The 14,232-nt window shown below is 38.1% G+C and overlaps 1 protein-coding gene across 1 annotated transcript in view; it reads right to left on the bottom strand.

The window, feature by feature from the left end:
* The window catches only part of LYST (lysosomal trafficking regulator), a 71,563-nt gene that overhangs the window by 46,699 nt on the left and 10,632 nt on the right, over window positions 1–14,232 (bottom strand). Inside the window, exons 5-13 of the mRNA XM_050893305.1 lie at window positions 13,056–14,088; window positions 11,259–11,420; window positions 10,416–10,572; window positions 7,681–7,907; window positions 6,233–6,299; window positions 5,287–5,396; window positions 3,816–4,239; window positions 2,451–2,595; window positions 1,454–1,627 (exon numbers count right to left, since the gene is read on the bottom strand). Of these exons, the coding sequence (XP_050749262.1) occupies window positions 1,454–1,627; window positions 2,451–2,595; window positions 3,816–4,239; window positions 5,287–5,396; window positions 6,233–6,299; window positions 7,681–7,907; window positions 10,416–10,572; window positions 11,259–11,420; window positions 13,056–14,088 (2,499 nt within the window). The remainder of the gene's footprint in view (window positions 1–1,453; window positions 1,628–2,450; window positions 2,596–3,815; window positions 4,240–5,286; window positions 5,397–6,232; window positions 6,300–7,680; window positions 7,908–10,415; window positions 10,573–11,258; window positions 11,421–13,055; window positions 14,089–14,232) is intronic.

Raw genomic sequence — 14,232 nt, 5'->3', positions numbered from 1 at the left:
GGCAACAAGCTTGATGCTTTCAGAAAGCATCCAATTAACCTTATGTGCATTTACATAAACAGACCAATTGGACTGTAAAGGTCATCTGACGCTTCCTGGAAGAGCCTAACTATTAGCAAATCGGCAACCAACTCTATATATAGAGGGTCCTCATTAACTGCACATGTGCAGAACATTGTACTATTTTTAGTTTCCCCTATATTTCCATATTTGGACTTTACTGCATATCAGCATGCACAGACTGAACAATGTGGGGGAGGAAATCAAGTTGCTTAAAAATTAGCTCCATGTAGTTTCGAGAACAAAGTGAAACAAGTATTATACTTTACAATTCCAGGTTTAACTGCAGGAATAAAAACTGCGCAACAGCTTTTTTCCTAGATATAGTTTTAGGAATGTCTTTAATAACATTGCTTGTTTACTGACCAAATTCTAGAGGAATAGTAAAGAATTTTTGTGATACATCTAATTGTTTTACAACATAGCATTTTGACCACCTGCTTCATATTTGGGACACAAAGGACGAGGGGTAGCTGTTTTAAACTGAAAGAAGGTAGACTTAGATTAGACATTAGGAAGAAATTCTTCACTGTGAGGGGGGTGAGGCACTGGAACAGGCTGCCCAGAGAGGTTGTGGGTGCCCCCTCCTTGGAAGTGTTCAAGGCCAGGCTGGATGGGGCTTTGAGCAACCTGGTCTGGCGGAAAGTGTCCCTGCCCATGGCAGAGGGGTTGGAACTAGATGATCTTGAAGGTCCCTTCCAACCCGAACCATTTTATGATTCTACGATTCATAGTCTGGACTTTAGGAAGAAAGGATAAAAACTGTGATGTTTAATAAATTCCTTTTTCTCTAACCAATGAATATTTCATGCAGGCACAGGCCCACACAACCTAGCATCAGGTACCTCATTTAGGAGCATGGACCTTAAGTTTTCAGTGGAAGAAGTAGTACTTCCCACTGCCAGTTTAGATCTTGTCTGAAATATTTTTAACTTCTCCCCTCTCCATTTCTCTCAGTGGAGCAAAATGACTGCCTTCTCTCCATCTCCTCTTCATTCCTACTTTCAACAATATTGTCAGTACCTGAACTATACCTCCTTAATTTGGATTCTTAACTTAACCAGAGACATTATGCCTACTGCTAACTCCATGACACACCTTTTTTTGGATCTTACTCGCAGTCTTGTATTACTTACCTCTTTCACTTATTCCTGATGAAGAAAAACATTGATGTCTGCATTGGTCCATGGCATGAACTGAAGATTTTCAAAGCAATCAAGACAATTCTGGATATTTCTAGGAAATTCCTAGCAGTGTAAGATGCCCCTCTCCTACCCCCAGAAGACTACTCAACCATAACTTCAGCTTGTGCCAAAACAGTGCAGATGTCCTCCTACCAGAGAACGTCTTTTTAAGAAGATAAATAGCTAGGTACAACTAATGTATACTTTACCTCTGACCAGAAACCCACAGCAACAGCTTTCCATGGATATTTTTCTTGCCTTCTGGCTGCTGCAGATATGTTATTGCCAAATGCTGCCACCTGCCCACAAGGAAAACATTCTCCGGAGATTCAGCCTGTGCCAGCAGACCAGCTTTCATCTCATCATTTGGATCCACGCACATACTATGAAAACAACAGAAAAGGAAACACAAGTGTGTGTGTGTTTGTTTTCAGATTTGCATTTTAAGCCCCAAATCTGCAATTTTTTTTGGCCTCAGTTACTTCGAGATTGCATTCCTTAACTTTCACAGATAATTTTTTTCATCACAATGCTATATGTAAAGTGCTCAACATAAGCTAGGGAAATCCTCACATTATGGTTTCAACTTAGTTGTTTAACTTGTCTGCATGAATCTGCTTACATTTAAGGTAAGGATGTTATCTCTGTTTTACAGAGAAGTTAAATTCAGTTTATTGAAAAAATGCAAGTACTTTGAACACTGAAATAAAGTGTTCTAAAATTGCAGCTTTAGACCCATTTTAAGGATACATTACTTATGAGAACTAAGTTAGGGCTAAAATGTGTTCAGAAGATTAAAACCAAGATTGTCATAGTAAGTATTAAATAACAGCAATTTTCACACCTGAGGTGTGAAAACCTACAGCTACAAAAGCTTTTGCTTATCTTCACACGTTTATTGTGTCATTTCATTAATGCTTGACTTGCTAGCTTGCATTGCATTATGTTTATGACTGATCTTGCATCTTACTTTGGGCAATTATTTACATATGACTACAGGAAACATGCAAGACCAGAGACTAACACTTTAAGCAAGTAAACCTGTAGATCTGTATGCAATAAACTTACTTGATGTTGCCATCAGTGTGCAAGATGACTCTACTATAGAAATTAGTTCTCTACCCTCCATCAGTATTCTCTGCAAGCTGCTACTGGAAGTAACAATACATACATTCACAAGACTGCTTTTGGACTAATACACCATACCGAAATATGAATGCTCCAGTGTTCAAGTCTGCCCAGACTTGTATCATCAATGCTTTGGAACCCAGTGAAATTATATGAATACAGCCATCTTCAACAAGTTTATCTCCCAGGCTTAGGTATTCCATTCCTATAGACTTTGTTTCTTCTAGAAACAAAAACATGTTTATACACAATTACAATACCATACAACAACGCCTGTCCTACCAGCTAACAAGTGTGAAAAGAAATAGTTCAGGTACTGCATAGAATTGTTTTTTCTTTAGCTGAGGTTTTTTTGGTTGTTCCCCCCACCCCCCTTTTAAGTGAGCTGACTAATATGCACAATTCTCCTCAGAGAGAATAAACTGAAACAGAGGAGCCTGACATTAACTCAGCACTTCACATGTTTTTGTTTGTAATCATGTAAATCCACTAAGCATGAATACACTCTAATTCAATGATGCTTTTGACATGCCATCTCATATTACATTCCTATGTTGAACTGGCAGTCTTAGTGTGCACCAAGAAATCTTTAGACTTTTCTTCACAAATCATACTACCCTTTAAGCATGATACTGGATTCAATATTTTTCCTTTACCAAGCAAAAGCACAGACCTTCTAACAAAAGCAGATCTAGTGAGTTCCAAGATGCAGGGTTGGGTTTTCCCTCCTTTTATTCAAATACAGTAAAAAAGAAAAGAGTACAGCAAAAAGTATTCCAAGTGTTGTGATTGGGAGGCATTTTAAATAACTTAAGGAATTTTTCCTCCTACAAATTATAAATCCGAAAGATTCTGCTCAAAAGAGTTTGGGAGCAGGTGGGTCTCTACAAAAGTATAAACAGAGAAATGTTGTACAGCTATTGACATTTACAATGGCACACACACAGGGTAAGTTAGAGGATTTATACTGAGTCAGCCTCAGGCTCTGACTTGATGGATTCAGAGCATCTTTTACCTAGGATTTAAATATTGGAACTCTTAAATCACAAAGATTTACTAGCTCTCTACTAAAGAGAAAGAACACAAAAGCCACTTGCTTCATCAATACATGAGACCAAATCAACTTGAGAATCTTTCAGCTGCAGCATTTAATATTTTCTTCATCATAACATGAAGTAGCATAAAGACATTTTACTGAAGTTACAGATTCAGTGAGAATACTAAATTTCTAAGGAAGCAGGTATTAGTCTAACTTAAGGACTAAGGCTGGAAATGCTTTAAGTATATGATACAGTACTCAAAAAAATCAGGAAGACTATCACTCCTGTTTAATATCCATCATAAGAAAAAAATTCAACCTTTTGTATATGGCATATTGATCAGTAATACTTGTAATCAGAATTAATAGAAATAAATAGAAACAGGAAGTAACTATATCCTCACCTGTGCTGTCAAAGCTGTTCTCTCTTACAGCTACCAGTCTGCTTCTTCTCTTTACTTTTTTCCCCTTTTCTGTTGAATTTTCTGTTTCATGAGCACGCTCCAGATGAAACCACAGCGAGACACTGAAGCCTTCAGACATGTGTGGCCAACAGTTTTGTCCAACTAAAGGCAAGTGAATTGGGGCTACATGCCAAGAAGAAAGCAGCTGATGACTCAAATTTTCACTATCTGCCTCTTTCTTACTCTGTGAAAATTTCGCTCTTTTTAATAGTGCAGTAGTTTTGCTGTTGGAAGTGCTAGCAGATTTTTGTGAAGAACTACTACTCAAATTTGTGCCGTGCAGCAAAGGGAAGGCAAGGTACTGTAATGGGTTCATATAAATATTAGTTTCTATAATCTTCAATACACCCTTGAGTAGTATCTCCTAGAAGAAATAAACCAAACAAATGAGAAAAAAAAAAATCAAACCGTTTACACCATGCAGTCAAGTGTCATCTAACTAAACAGAACCCCACTCCTCATTTAAATTTGGATTCATGTTTTCCCAACAGAGGTGGACTTCTGTATCCAAACTGACACACATTTACAAAGCATCAAGTAGCAACTTCAACAGACTACAGCCCAACAGTTTTGGGGATTTAGTCAGGGCAGATCAATCTTCAAGTTACCGTGCTTCAGAATCAGCTGAACCACAGCAGGTGGTCATTGCACAATCTTATCTCACATTTGTTATGTGCTAACAGATTAACTTATACCTCAACAAAAGACCACACATTTTACCCCATGTTTGAGGCTGGTTAAGAATGCACACGCAGGCCATTACCTTGTTATTGCATAATCAGTGACAAAACTAGCTGAGCCTTTAAGCCAAAAAGTTTCTCTAGTTACTTAGCCAATTATTGCAAGCTACCTTTGAAAAATTGACTTGTCTCCTTGTTTGGTCTGGTACTATTTCAGACTTCACAGTATTTTTTTTTATTTCTTTCCACTTGTTTTTTTTCTAGACTCCCACACAAACCAACAGATAGGTATTTCAGCAGTATATCCCACACAAGCAGTAGATTCCAGTGTTACACAAACCAACTTAAGACAGTTTTGAAAGTAATTCCTGCTGCTAAAGCATTCCTGAAATAGCGAGATGCTTTTAAGGAATGACTTCAAATTTTACAGTATTACAGTGTTCTGTCATCCATAACCACAATGTCAGTCTCCTTAAGAGGAATCTTGTTTTCTTGTGCTGAAGAGAGTTCCCTCTAACATACCCTTCAAAACCCTCTCTTATCTCCTATTTCCTTTTCATGTTTTGAGAATGAATTATTTCAACAACCAAATATTATTTGCTCTGATCAGTTAGAATGTTGCTGTTACAGTCTCCCTATTTCCCAAAATTCTTGGACACAAAAGGATTTTCTTTTTGCTTCATTTTTCTCATTAAGCCTCTGAATTTTGCTATGTGCTACTCCATACATACCGTACAAGGTGTCTTCTCCAAAAATATCCTCAGAAGAAGAGTTAGCTCTTCTGAACGTGTCTGTGAACTCATCAAGGAAACTAACAGGTCTACCAGCACCATCTGACATGCTGAGAATAAGGAGGCAAAATAATATTCTTGAAAATAATTTTTTAAAAGCTTTAAAAATTCATATTCCATACTATTATGAGGAAAGATTAACTTGGAATTCAGAGTGTTTTGAGAAAACATTTCAAATTCAGGAAGCAGTAACGATTACAAAATGAATTCTAGAGAGATCCAACAGTATTTCCTGGCACTATCATTCAAAATTTCATTGAACGCATCTATATGGCTACATCGAGCTTGGCTCCTAGGTGTGCAAAGTGGAGTCTGGAAGTCTGGGAACCTAGCATCTACATTGCAAAGGCTCTCCCCACAAAGCCAGGGATCAAAGTCCTGGGATGGGCTTACATCATCTCCTGCTGTGGAGCAACCTCATTATGTGAAGCTACCTTAGGGCAAGCATTTAATTTGCTTCCACATTCTTGGATTAGCTAGTTGTTTTCCAGTTAGAAATAAAACTCAATCAAGACATCACTAAGACCTGTGTTACAAAGAAATTTGAAATAAAAACTTATGTTGTGATGGAGTCAGATTCAATCAGTAAGAGAACTGCTATTTTTCCAAGCAACATTTGTTAACAGTCACCCTAGGGTTTACGATTTCAACTATCATTTTCAGATCTGCCAGCATGTGTTTAAATAACAGATTTCCACTAACTCAGAAATAACCCTGTATTTACACATAAGTTAGATAGTTGTCACAAGTTAAAGCAGCTGCATAAATTCACACATGCCAATGTATTTGCTTTGTCAATTTTGCATTTGCATTGTGAACTAAAAATTTGAGTGTGTATAAATTATTAAAAAAACGAATATTTAAGTTACTTAGACCTTGAACTCACCATGAAAACTAGATTCTGTTTGTGTCAATATGTTCAGAAATCCTCCCAAAAGATGTTTAACAGCTCCCTGTTAAAAAAAAAAAAAAAAACCAAGGAAAATTGGTATCTGAAGAATATACACCAGCTCAAAGAACTAAGAAATAATTTCTTTCAATCAATTCTTGTCTACTATTGATTTTAAAAGTAAAGACAATTCCAGTTACTTTAAATTATGGAAATATTTTTTCCATTTGCTAATGAACATTCTTTCATGTTCTGTACCGTTCAGCTGCAGAAGGGAGACTTTGAAATCCAAGTGATTCTAGAAAGAAACCTTTGAGCCATTATCAATTCAGCAGCTGAGATCTCCCTCATCTTCTCCCCCATAACAGAATTACAGGATTTGACAGGCTGTGACAAAATACAGCATGTTGGTATATAGTGATGCAACACTGAAAGCAAATTCAACCTTTCCGCAACCTTTTTATGCAAGATTACTTTAAAGAGTAATTACAAAAAAAAAAATTCAAAGCCGTGTACTTAAGAACATCCTTCACAAATGCATCTTAAAGGTAATTTGAAAAAATCTCTAATTAGAGATTTCGAATATCTTTAAATTTATTAGTTTGATAGATTGCTTTTTTCTAAACGATATTGAAGAGTAATGAAAATGAGATTATTTTGAATTAAGTAGTTTCATGTGTTGAAGTTCAGAAAAAAGAAATACATGTGTGCTAGTGATTTAAAGCTAATAATTCACACACACAAAAAGAAGTACTGAAATAAAACAATGTTCTCCTTTCCTGCTTTTGGTTTAAGCTGTAAAGCACTAACTTTGTTTCTTAGTCAAATGATTATATAAACAAGCACTTTAAGCTTAGATTACTTAACTGTATTTTCCTCTTTTGCAAAAGAGAAATACTCAATTTAGTTATTAAAAAGCAAAAAACAAGCTAACCATCAGAAATTCCAAAGGATCATGAGGACATCAGATGCATAACTAATTTCTAACATAAACTTATGAAGAATAAAAGCATGAAATATTTTTGAGCTACATCACTGAAAGTTTCTAAAAATACATACTGAATACATATAAATTTAGAATGTTTACATATATACATATACAAGAAGATACTTGCTTTTTTGTTTTTTTCAATGGCCTGATGGTCATTAAATCTGTATCTATAGCTCTAGTGATTGAACAGTCTTGATAAAATAAGGCAACTATGAAACTCAAAAGCTTTGTAAGTCAAGTATCTTTCAATACATTAGTTAACTATAGTTTCTGGTAACTTAAAGGTAATGCAGCTGGCAATATCAGTCATTTACATTGTTTCAGGTCTTATCAAATGCCGTAACAAGTGAGAATATTTCTGAGATCACTCTATTAGATATACTGGTACTATAAAACTGAAGAAAATAAGATATACAACTGCTAAGCTGTTGCCTTTGTTTAGTAACATTTTTACCTGTTCTATAAGTACAGTGGCATTTCTCTCCTTCTGGCTGATGATTTTCAGGCAGCTTTGGAATACATGAGCAAGCACATCTAAACTTGCATTACCAGCTGAGAGCAAGTTTAATTCTAACATGCAGATTTCAGGATACATTAATTCTCCTTGATTGATGTTTTCAGCTAGGTCATTAAAATAACCTGAAGGACCAGTACATCCTGGTTCTGCCTTTGTGTCTGCTCCTGAAAGAAAACACTTGTCTTACTGAAACTTACTCAGCTGAATACAGTTTGCATGATTTAAGCAGAACATCCAAGGACATACTTTCTCCAACCTTCTCATAGGTACAAAACAAAAATGGTCAGTAACTTATAAGCAGTTTTCAGAAGTTAGTATAATCTTCTATTCTGCTTCAGATTTTCGTATTTTCCTGCTAATACAGAAGGGCAAGGATGCAGTTTCTTCCATTACGTGCTCTTAAACTATGTGCCTTCATTTCCTGGGAACTGGACGCACACAGTAATGATGAAATACGCAATTCATGAAACATGACAGTAAAATCATTGTAATAGAGCCTCAAGCTTCTATACAGAACTCTCAGCCTGCCAAGAAAGGAGATAAATTTAAATTATTTTATTTTATGTTAAAAGGTTGGGGGAAGCAGTTGTTTAGTAGTTTAACTCTGAAAATGCACATGACAATATCTGCACTACAATCAAAAAAGAAAAAAAGCACTTAAGCCTCTCCTCTTACATCTTGGAGAGACTTTAAAATATGTTACTTAAAAAATTATTTGGTACAGACATATGTTTCATGGAAATATTTCAGGTTAAATTTTTAATTCAGAAATGCTTTTAAGATGTTGTATATCTGTTGATAAAGCCTAGTCACACAGGTAAACAGCAACAGTTGAATGCAGTTCTATTAAAGGCTATTACTGTTCATGCTGACCTCATACAAGAACGTAAGCATCCAGATGTTCAGCACAAAGGAAAAAATTAAAGCAAATTGATGTTCAAAATTAATTACACAAACAGAATACAGCGAGAGATGTGCACATCAGTTGTTGAATGAATATAAAGAGATATATTCTATCAGAAGGGGGCTATCACAAGTCAAATGAAGCACATAATTGGGAAAAGCCAGCACAGATTCACCAAGGGCAAATCGTGCTTGACAAACCTGATTGCCTTCTATGACAAAGTAACCTGCTCGGTTGATGTGGGGCGAGTGGTGGACACTCTACCTGGATTTCTCCAAGGCTGTCCATACAGTTTCCCACAGCCTCCTCCTAGAGAAACTGATGCGTCACAGTCTAGACAAGTGGTCTGTGCGGTGGGTGGGGAACTGGCTGACAGCCCACACCCAGAGGGTGGTGGTACATAGCTCCTTTTCAAACTGGCAACCTGTCACAAGTGGGGTCCCGCAGGGATCGATATTGGGCCCAATGCTGTTTAATATCTTCATAAGTGATCTGGGTGATGGGATCAAGTGTACCCTGATGAAGTTTGCCTGTGATACCAAATTGAATGGGGAAGTGAACACTTTGGAAGGGAAAGCCACCCTGCAGGAAGAGCTGGATAGGCTGGAAGAGTGGGCTAACAAGAACCTTATGAGGTTCAACAAGGACAAGTGTAAGGTCTTGCACCTGGGAAAACATAATCCAGGAGTGCAGCACAGGGTGGGATCTACCCGGCTGGGGAGCAGCTCTGTGGAAAGGGACCTGGGGGTCCTGGTGGACAACAAGCTCAGTGTGAGAACAGTGTGCTGCTGCAAGCAAAGAAAGTCAACAGGATGTTGGGTTGCATCAACAAGGGCATCACCAGCAGAGATAAAGAAGTCATTATCCCACTCTACTCAGCGCTTGTCAGGCCACACCTGAAATACTGTGTTCAGTTTTGGTCCCCACCATACAAAAAAGATGTGGACAGGCTGGAGAGGGTCCAGAGAAGGGCCACAAAGATGATCAAAGGACTGGGAAGCCTGCCATATGAGGAAAGGCTGAGAGAACTGGGTTTGTTCAGCCTTGAGAAAAGAAGGCTTAGGGGAGACCTTATCACCGTGTTCCAGTATTTAAAGAGTGGCTACAGAGAGGATGGAGACTCCCTTTTGACAAGGAGTCACATGGAAAAGACGAGGAATAAAGGGTACAAGTTACTCCTGGGAAGATTCTGATTGCACACAAGAGGAAAGTTTTTCACAATGAGAACAGTCATTGGAATAATCTCCCCAGGGAAGTGGCGGATTCCCCAACACTGGATACTTAGGATTTGGCTGGACAGGGTGCTGGGCCATCTTGTCTAGACTGCTTTTGCCAAGAAAGGTTGGACCAGATGATTCTTGAGGTCCCTTCCAACCTGGGATTCTATGATATAATTAGACTATTTAATTTTTACCAGATTGTTATAATACTAAACAAAAAAATTAAGCATTGATTTTCAAGCAAACTACCAATAAGCATCTCTGAAGAAAACTGCTTCTAGACCACAATAATACATTTGAGCAACATGACTTTAGAGTAAGAGTCACATAAACCAAGACAACAAAGACAGAACAGTTCGTGTAACACTCAGTAAGAATATGCATCATCTCTCCATCTGTAACTGCATCCTACTGGAAGTAAAAAAGTTAAACTATTTCTATCTGTTAAAGGTCTCTGATGCCCACCCTATTTTTGTACATCTGAAAAGACAAGCAAGCTTTGCTATGTCATAAAGACTGCTTTGTATATTCAGAAAGTTCACATTTACCTTCATTCTTTGTTTCACTATCATCAGGGTTACTTTCACTATCTGCTTCATATCCTTCCTCTTCAGCAAAAAGTTTAAGACTACAGCACTGCGATTCTTCGGTTTCTTCAGAAATATCTCCAGGTTGTGACACAGGCTCCTTTTCAGTGTAATGGTTCTGTATAACACATCAAGCAAATTTACCATCTTTGGTCAGAAAAGCAAGTAATTTAGAACCTTCCAGATGCTTATTCTCTCCAAGCCCACTGGCAAAGGAAACAAATTAATCATATGCTTTCAAGAAACTTGAGATACTTTTTAAGAATACTTCATTCTTACATAGAAAATGGATTCTGCAGAGATGGATTTTTCTTACTAAGTACCTGACCAAAGCTTTGGTAAGCAGGTGGCCAATGCATTAAGAAAAACTGCGTTTCCAAAATCACTATCACCATAAACATGCACCTTGACATTCACTCTAAGGTGAAGATATGTCTACAGCTACTAAGGTCAGTCAACATCCCTGTTTGAAGCTCTCCCTTTGAGAGTTTGTCTCACACTGTTGTGGGATGAAAGAGTGAAGAGAATGTCAGGTTTCAAGTATATCCATAAAGCTTAACACAGCTTGCTCCTTTCTGGGGTATGACTCATTTCTGAGCAGTAAATGTAGGGACTATATCAATAACCAGCATTCAACTTACACACTTACATATGAGACTCAGAGAATTAATCTTCAACGGCCACAGTAACCAAACACATTTAAACATGTCCTATCGAGTTTAAAAAATAGACCCAAACAACATAAACCTGACTGAGCAAACCTTGCGGTATTTAGAATTAGACTACTTAGTTGGTGTTTCATACCTTTTCAATTTTTTCTTCAGAATGATCCAGATCAGCAGAAAGAGTGCCCAACGCAACACGAAGCAGTGAATCAAACAGAGGCTTTGCCAAGTCAGTTTCTATCACCTTTGATTGAGCAAGCTGCTCTCTTATTTGAAGTAAGATATCATCCACACAGGTATTCTGTGTTTTGGGGGAGACAAACATTTTGATTCATGTTATTCTGTTTTGGCTAACAGAAATGGTCTAGTACTTTCATTTAAGAACTTCCCCTTCCACCTACACTAATCTGACTTCTCAGCTAAAACCATCAGACTTCATCCAGTCTCTTGCAATAAGAAAGATTCATCCTGTTTGTCGTGACAGAGATTTAGTTGGTTAAGCAATCTGCACACTGAAAAAAAATCTGGCAACATGCTGTTTCCCAAACATTGCAAGTGAAAGCAGTGTTTCAAAAATAAACACCTCTGAAACTGTTTCAACTACATAGTGCATTCAAACCACACCACAACATTACTAGAGGTTAACAAGACAGAGGGTAACATGTCCAAGTTCACAAAAATAGCAAGTGGCCCAGACAGAACTCCAGTTTCCAGTTCTCTCCCGTACCTAACACCGCCTGCTTTTGTAACAAACTGCCAAGTAAAATTCAAGATAGCAATTAAAACGTTAAAGCATGGTGAAGGTCTCTTCTGTGAATTAACTACTTTTTGTGGAACACTGAATTAGTTCACCTCTAAGGCTTAAGCAATAGTTTCTTCAGGTGTCCTTTCAGTACCTGTGCTCTCTAATACTCCTCTTTCAAGTGCCATCCTCTGCTCAGAACCGTCATCAAAAACATGACGTGTGAGTCACTATGTATAACGCTCACATCTTGCCTACGCAGCTCTCTTTCAATCCTACCTGTCACATGCATTCTCCACTGAACACTCTTAAAAAAAAAAACACACCACAAAAACCCAAAGTCTCTCCCACTGTTCAAAGCCCATCAGCTCGGACAGCTTCCAGAGAACGTGAGACTGCACAAATGGACTACATCTAGGAAGAAAAAAAAAAAGCAGGCCATAACTGACTATAAAAAAATACAGGCATAATCAGCCAGCAATTCATAGTTGTACGACATCCACTACTGACTGTAGTCAGAGGAAACCATCCCTTTCCTCTAGTCAGGACCATTTTATGCAGAAAAAGGAAAACAAAATCTTCATCTGCCAGGATCAGTCTTCCCTGGGACTCAAGATGCATTAATCCAGAAAACAGCAATTGATGTTGAGTTCAGCCCTTAGCCACAGTGACCATGCTGGCCCAAACTGTAACAAATACATGAAAAATAAACCAAAAATACAGTTAAAAAAAGCAAGCAAGGCAAAAATCTTATCCAGCCTGGATTGATCTGCCACTCCGGAAGGCCCTCTCCCAGCCCCCAGGAAGCAGGGAATTGGCATGAAGAGGGATCCAACCCCAAAGAGCAGAGGACATAGATCATGTTGGAGAACAAGCAAAGGGGTACAGGATCCTTACCAGCATCTTACTGAATACAAAAAGTGACAAGCTGACACGTGGGAAGATGCCTCAGAAACACCAACTGCCAGTTTGTTCATCCACCCACTCCCATTCTTTCATGCCTGCTGACCACTAGCCCTGACTACTAAGCACATCATTTAACTGTGTGCTTTCAGTACTACACAAAAAATATGGTACTATAATAAGAGCATAAGCTTTTTTCATCTCTAAAAGCACTTTTGACTAAATTACTGTTAAAAGAATATTGTATGTAACAAATATGAGTAAAGTAAGCTAAGGGAAGTTGCACAGTACCTGGTGAAACATCTCCACTTCCATCTTCTGCTGCATGGTGCTTGCACTGTGTAGACAGATTGTCAGCAGAGCTTCTAGAAGTCTGATACCTTGAAGTGCCCACTTAGTCTCTTCTCTTACAGAAGTCTTTATCCCTTCAAGATTGGCAACTGAAGTAACTGAAGTCTGTTCCCTACTGAAAGAGCTGTCACAGGAGACACATTCAGACAGCAGCTGTTCTGCACCAGGAAGACTGTCAGAACTATTGAGCTCCAATTGTGTCACCTCTTTGCTTTTAGCCAACTGAACAGAGTCATCCTTGTTGAGAAGCTCACCACTAGGACTCCCATGTGAACTTCTGCTGCTTTCAGTCAATACTCTCTCCCTCTTTTCTTGCTCCTTTTCCTTATTTTTTGCAAGTTTCTGAATTATCAGAATTAGTAATCTATAACATGCTTCAAAGCCTCCAAGTCTATGGAACTGTCTCTGGAAAACTGAACTATACAAATAGATGCAACGACACATGGACCAAATATCTGCAGCCCTGTGAATATGTTCCAGAGAGGGCAAAGTAAGGCTTTCCAGTGACAGATACGGTAATTTGTGGCCTAATGGCTCACTAGCTGTACTATCATATCCTGACGTATCTTCAGAGTCATTAGCTGAATCCAGATCACCATCTGCTTCTTTACTTACACATAAAAAAGCAACACAGAGGAATAGGTTTATTGTGTTGACATGAATGTCTTGGCTCACAAACTTTTTCTTTTTTGGATAAGCCTCTTTCAAGCCAGCATAAAACTTGCTCAGGCTTTGAGGAACTTCTGAAACAGCATGCTGGCTACAAAGAGAAACAGGCAAGTCAGATGTAGACTCCTTTTGTTCACTGTTCAGGCCTTCCAGTTCTGGCATTGCTTGATCTTTCTGCTGATCACCAAGGCAGAGTATCAAAGTCTCTAACACTTTCAAAGAATGGCTTCTTAAAGTATCTAAGTAATTTAACTCAATCATTTGATTCACTCCATTACAACTCAGAAACAAGTCTCTAATTACCCTGCAAGAGAAAGCATAAGAGACAGTTACCTTCTAAATCAGCCAGAAATTTATGTAGTTCAGATGACACATCTTATCCAAAAATAACCCTCTGTTCTACACACCTGAGTAACACCAAGGACTGATCATGTTTACAGTAATTGCT

The sequence above is a fragment of the Gymnogyps californianus genome, chromosome 3 (assembly GCF_018139145.2).
Source record: "Gymnogyps californianus isolate 813 chromosome 3, ASM1813914v2, whole genome shotgun sequence".
NCBI lineage: Eukaryota > Metazoa > Chordata > Aves > Accipitriformes > Cathartidae > Gymnogyps > Gymnogyps californianus.
The sequence above is the reverse complement of the archived record's forward strand: the minus strand, read 5'-3'. Positions and strand labels throughout refer to the sequence as shown.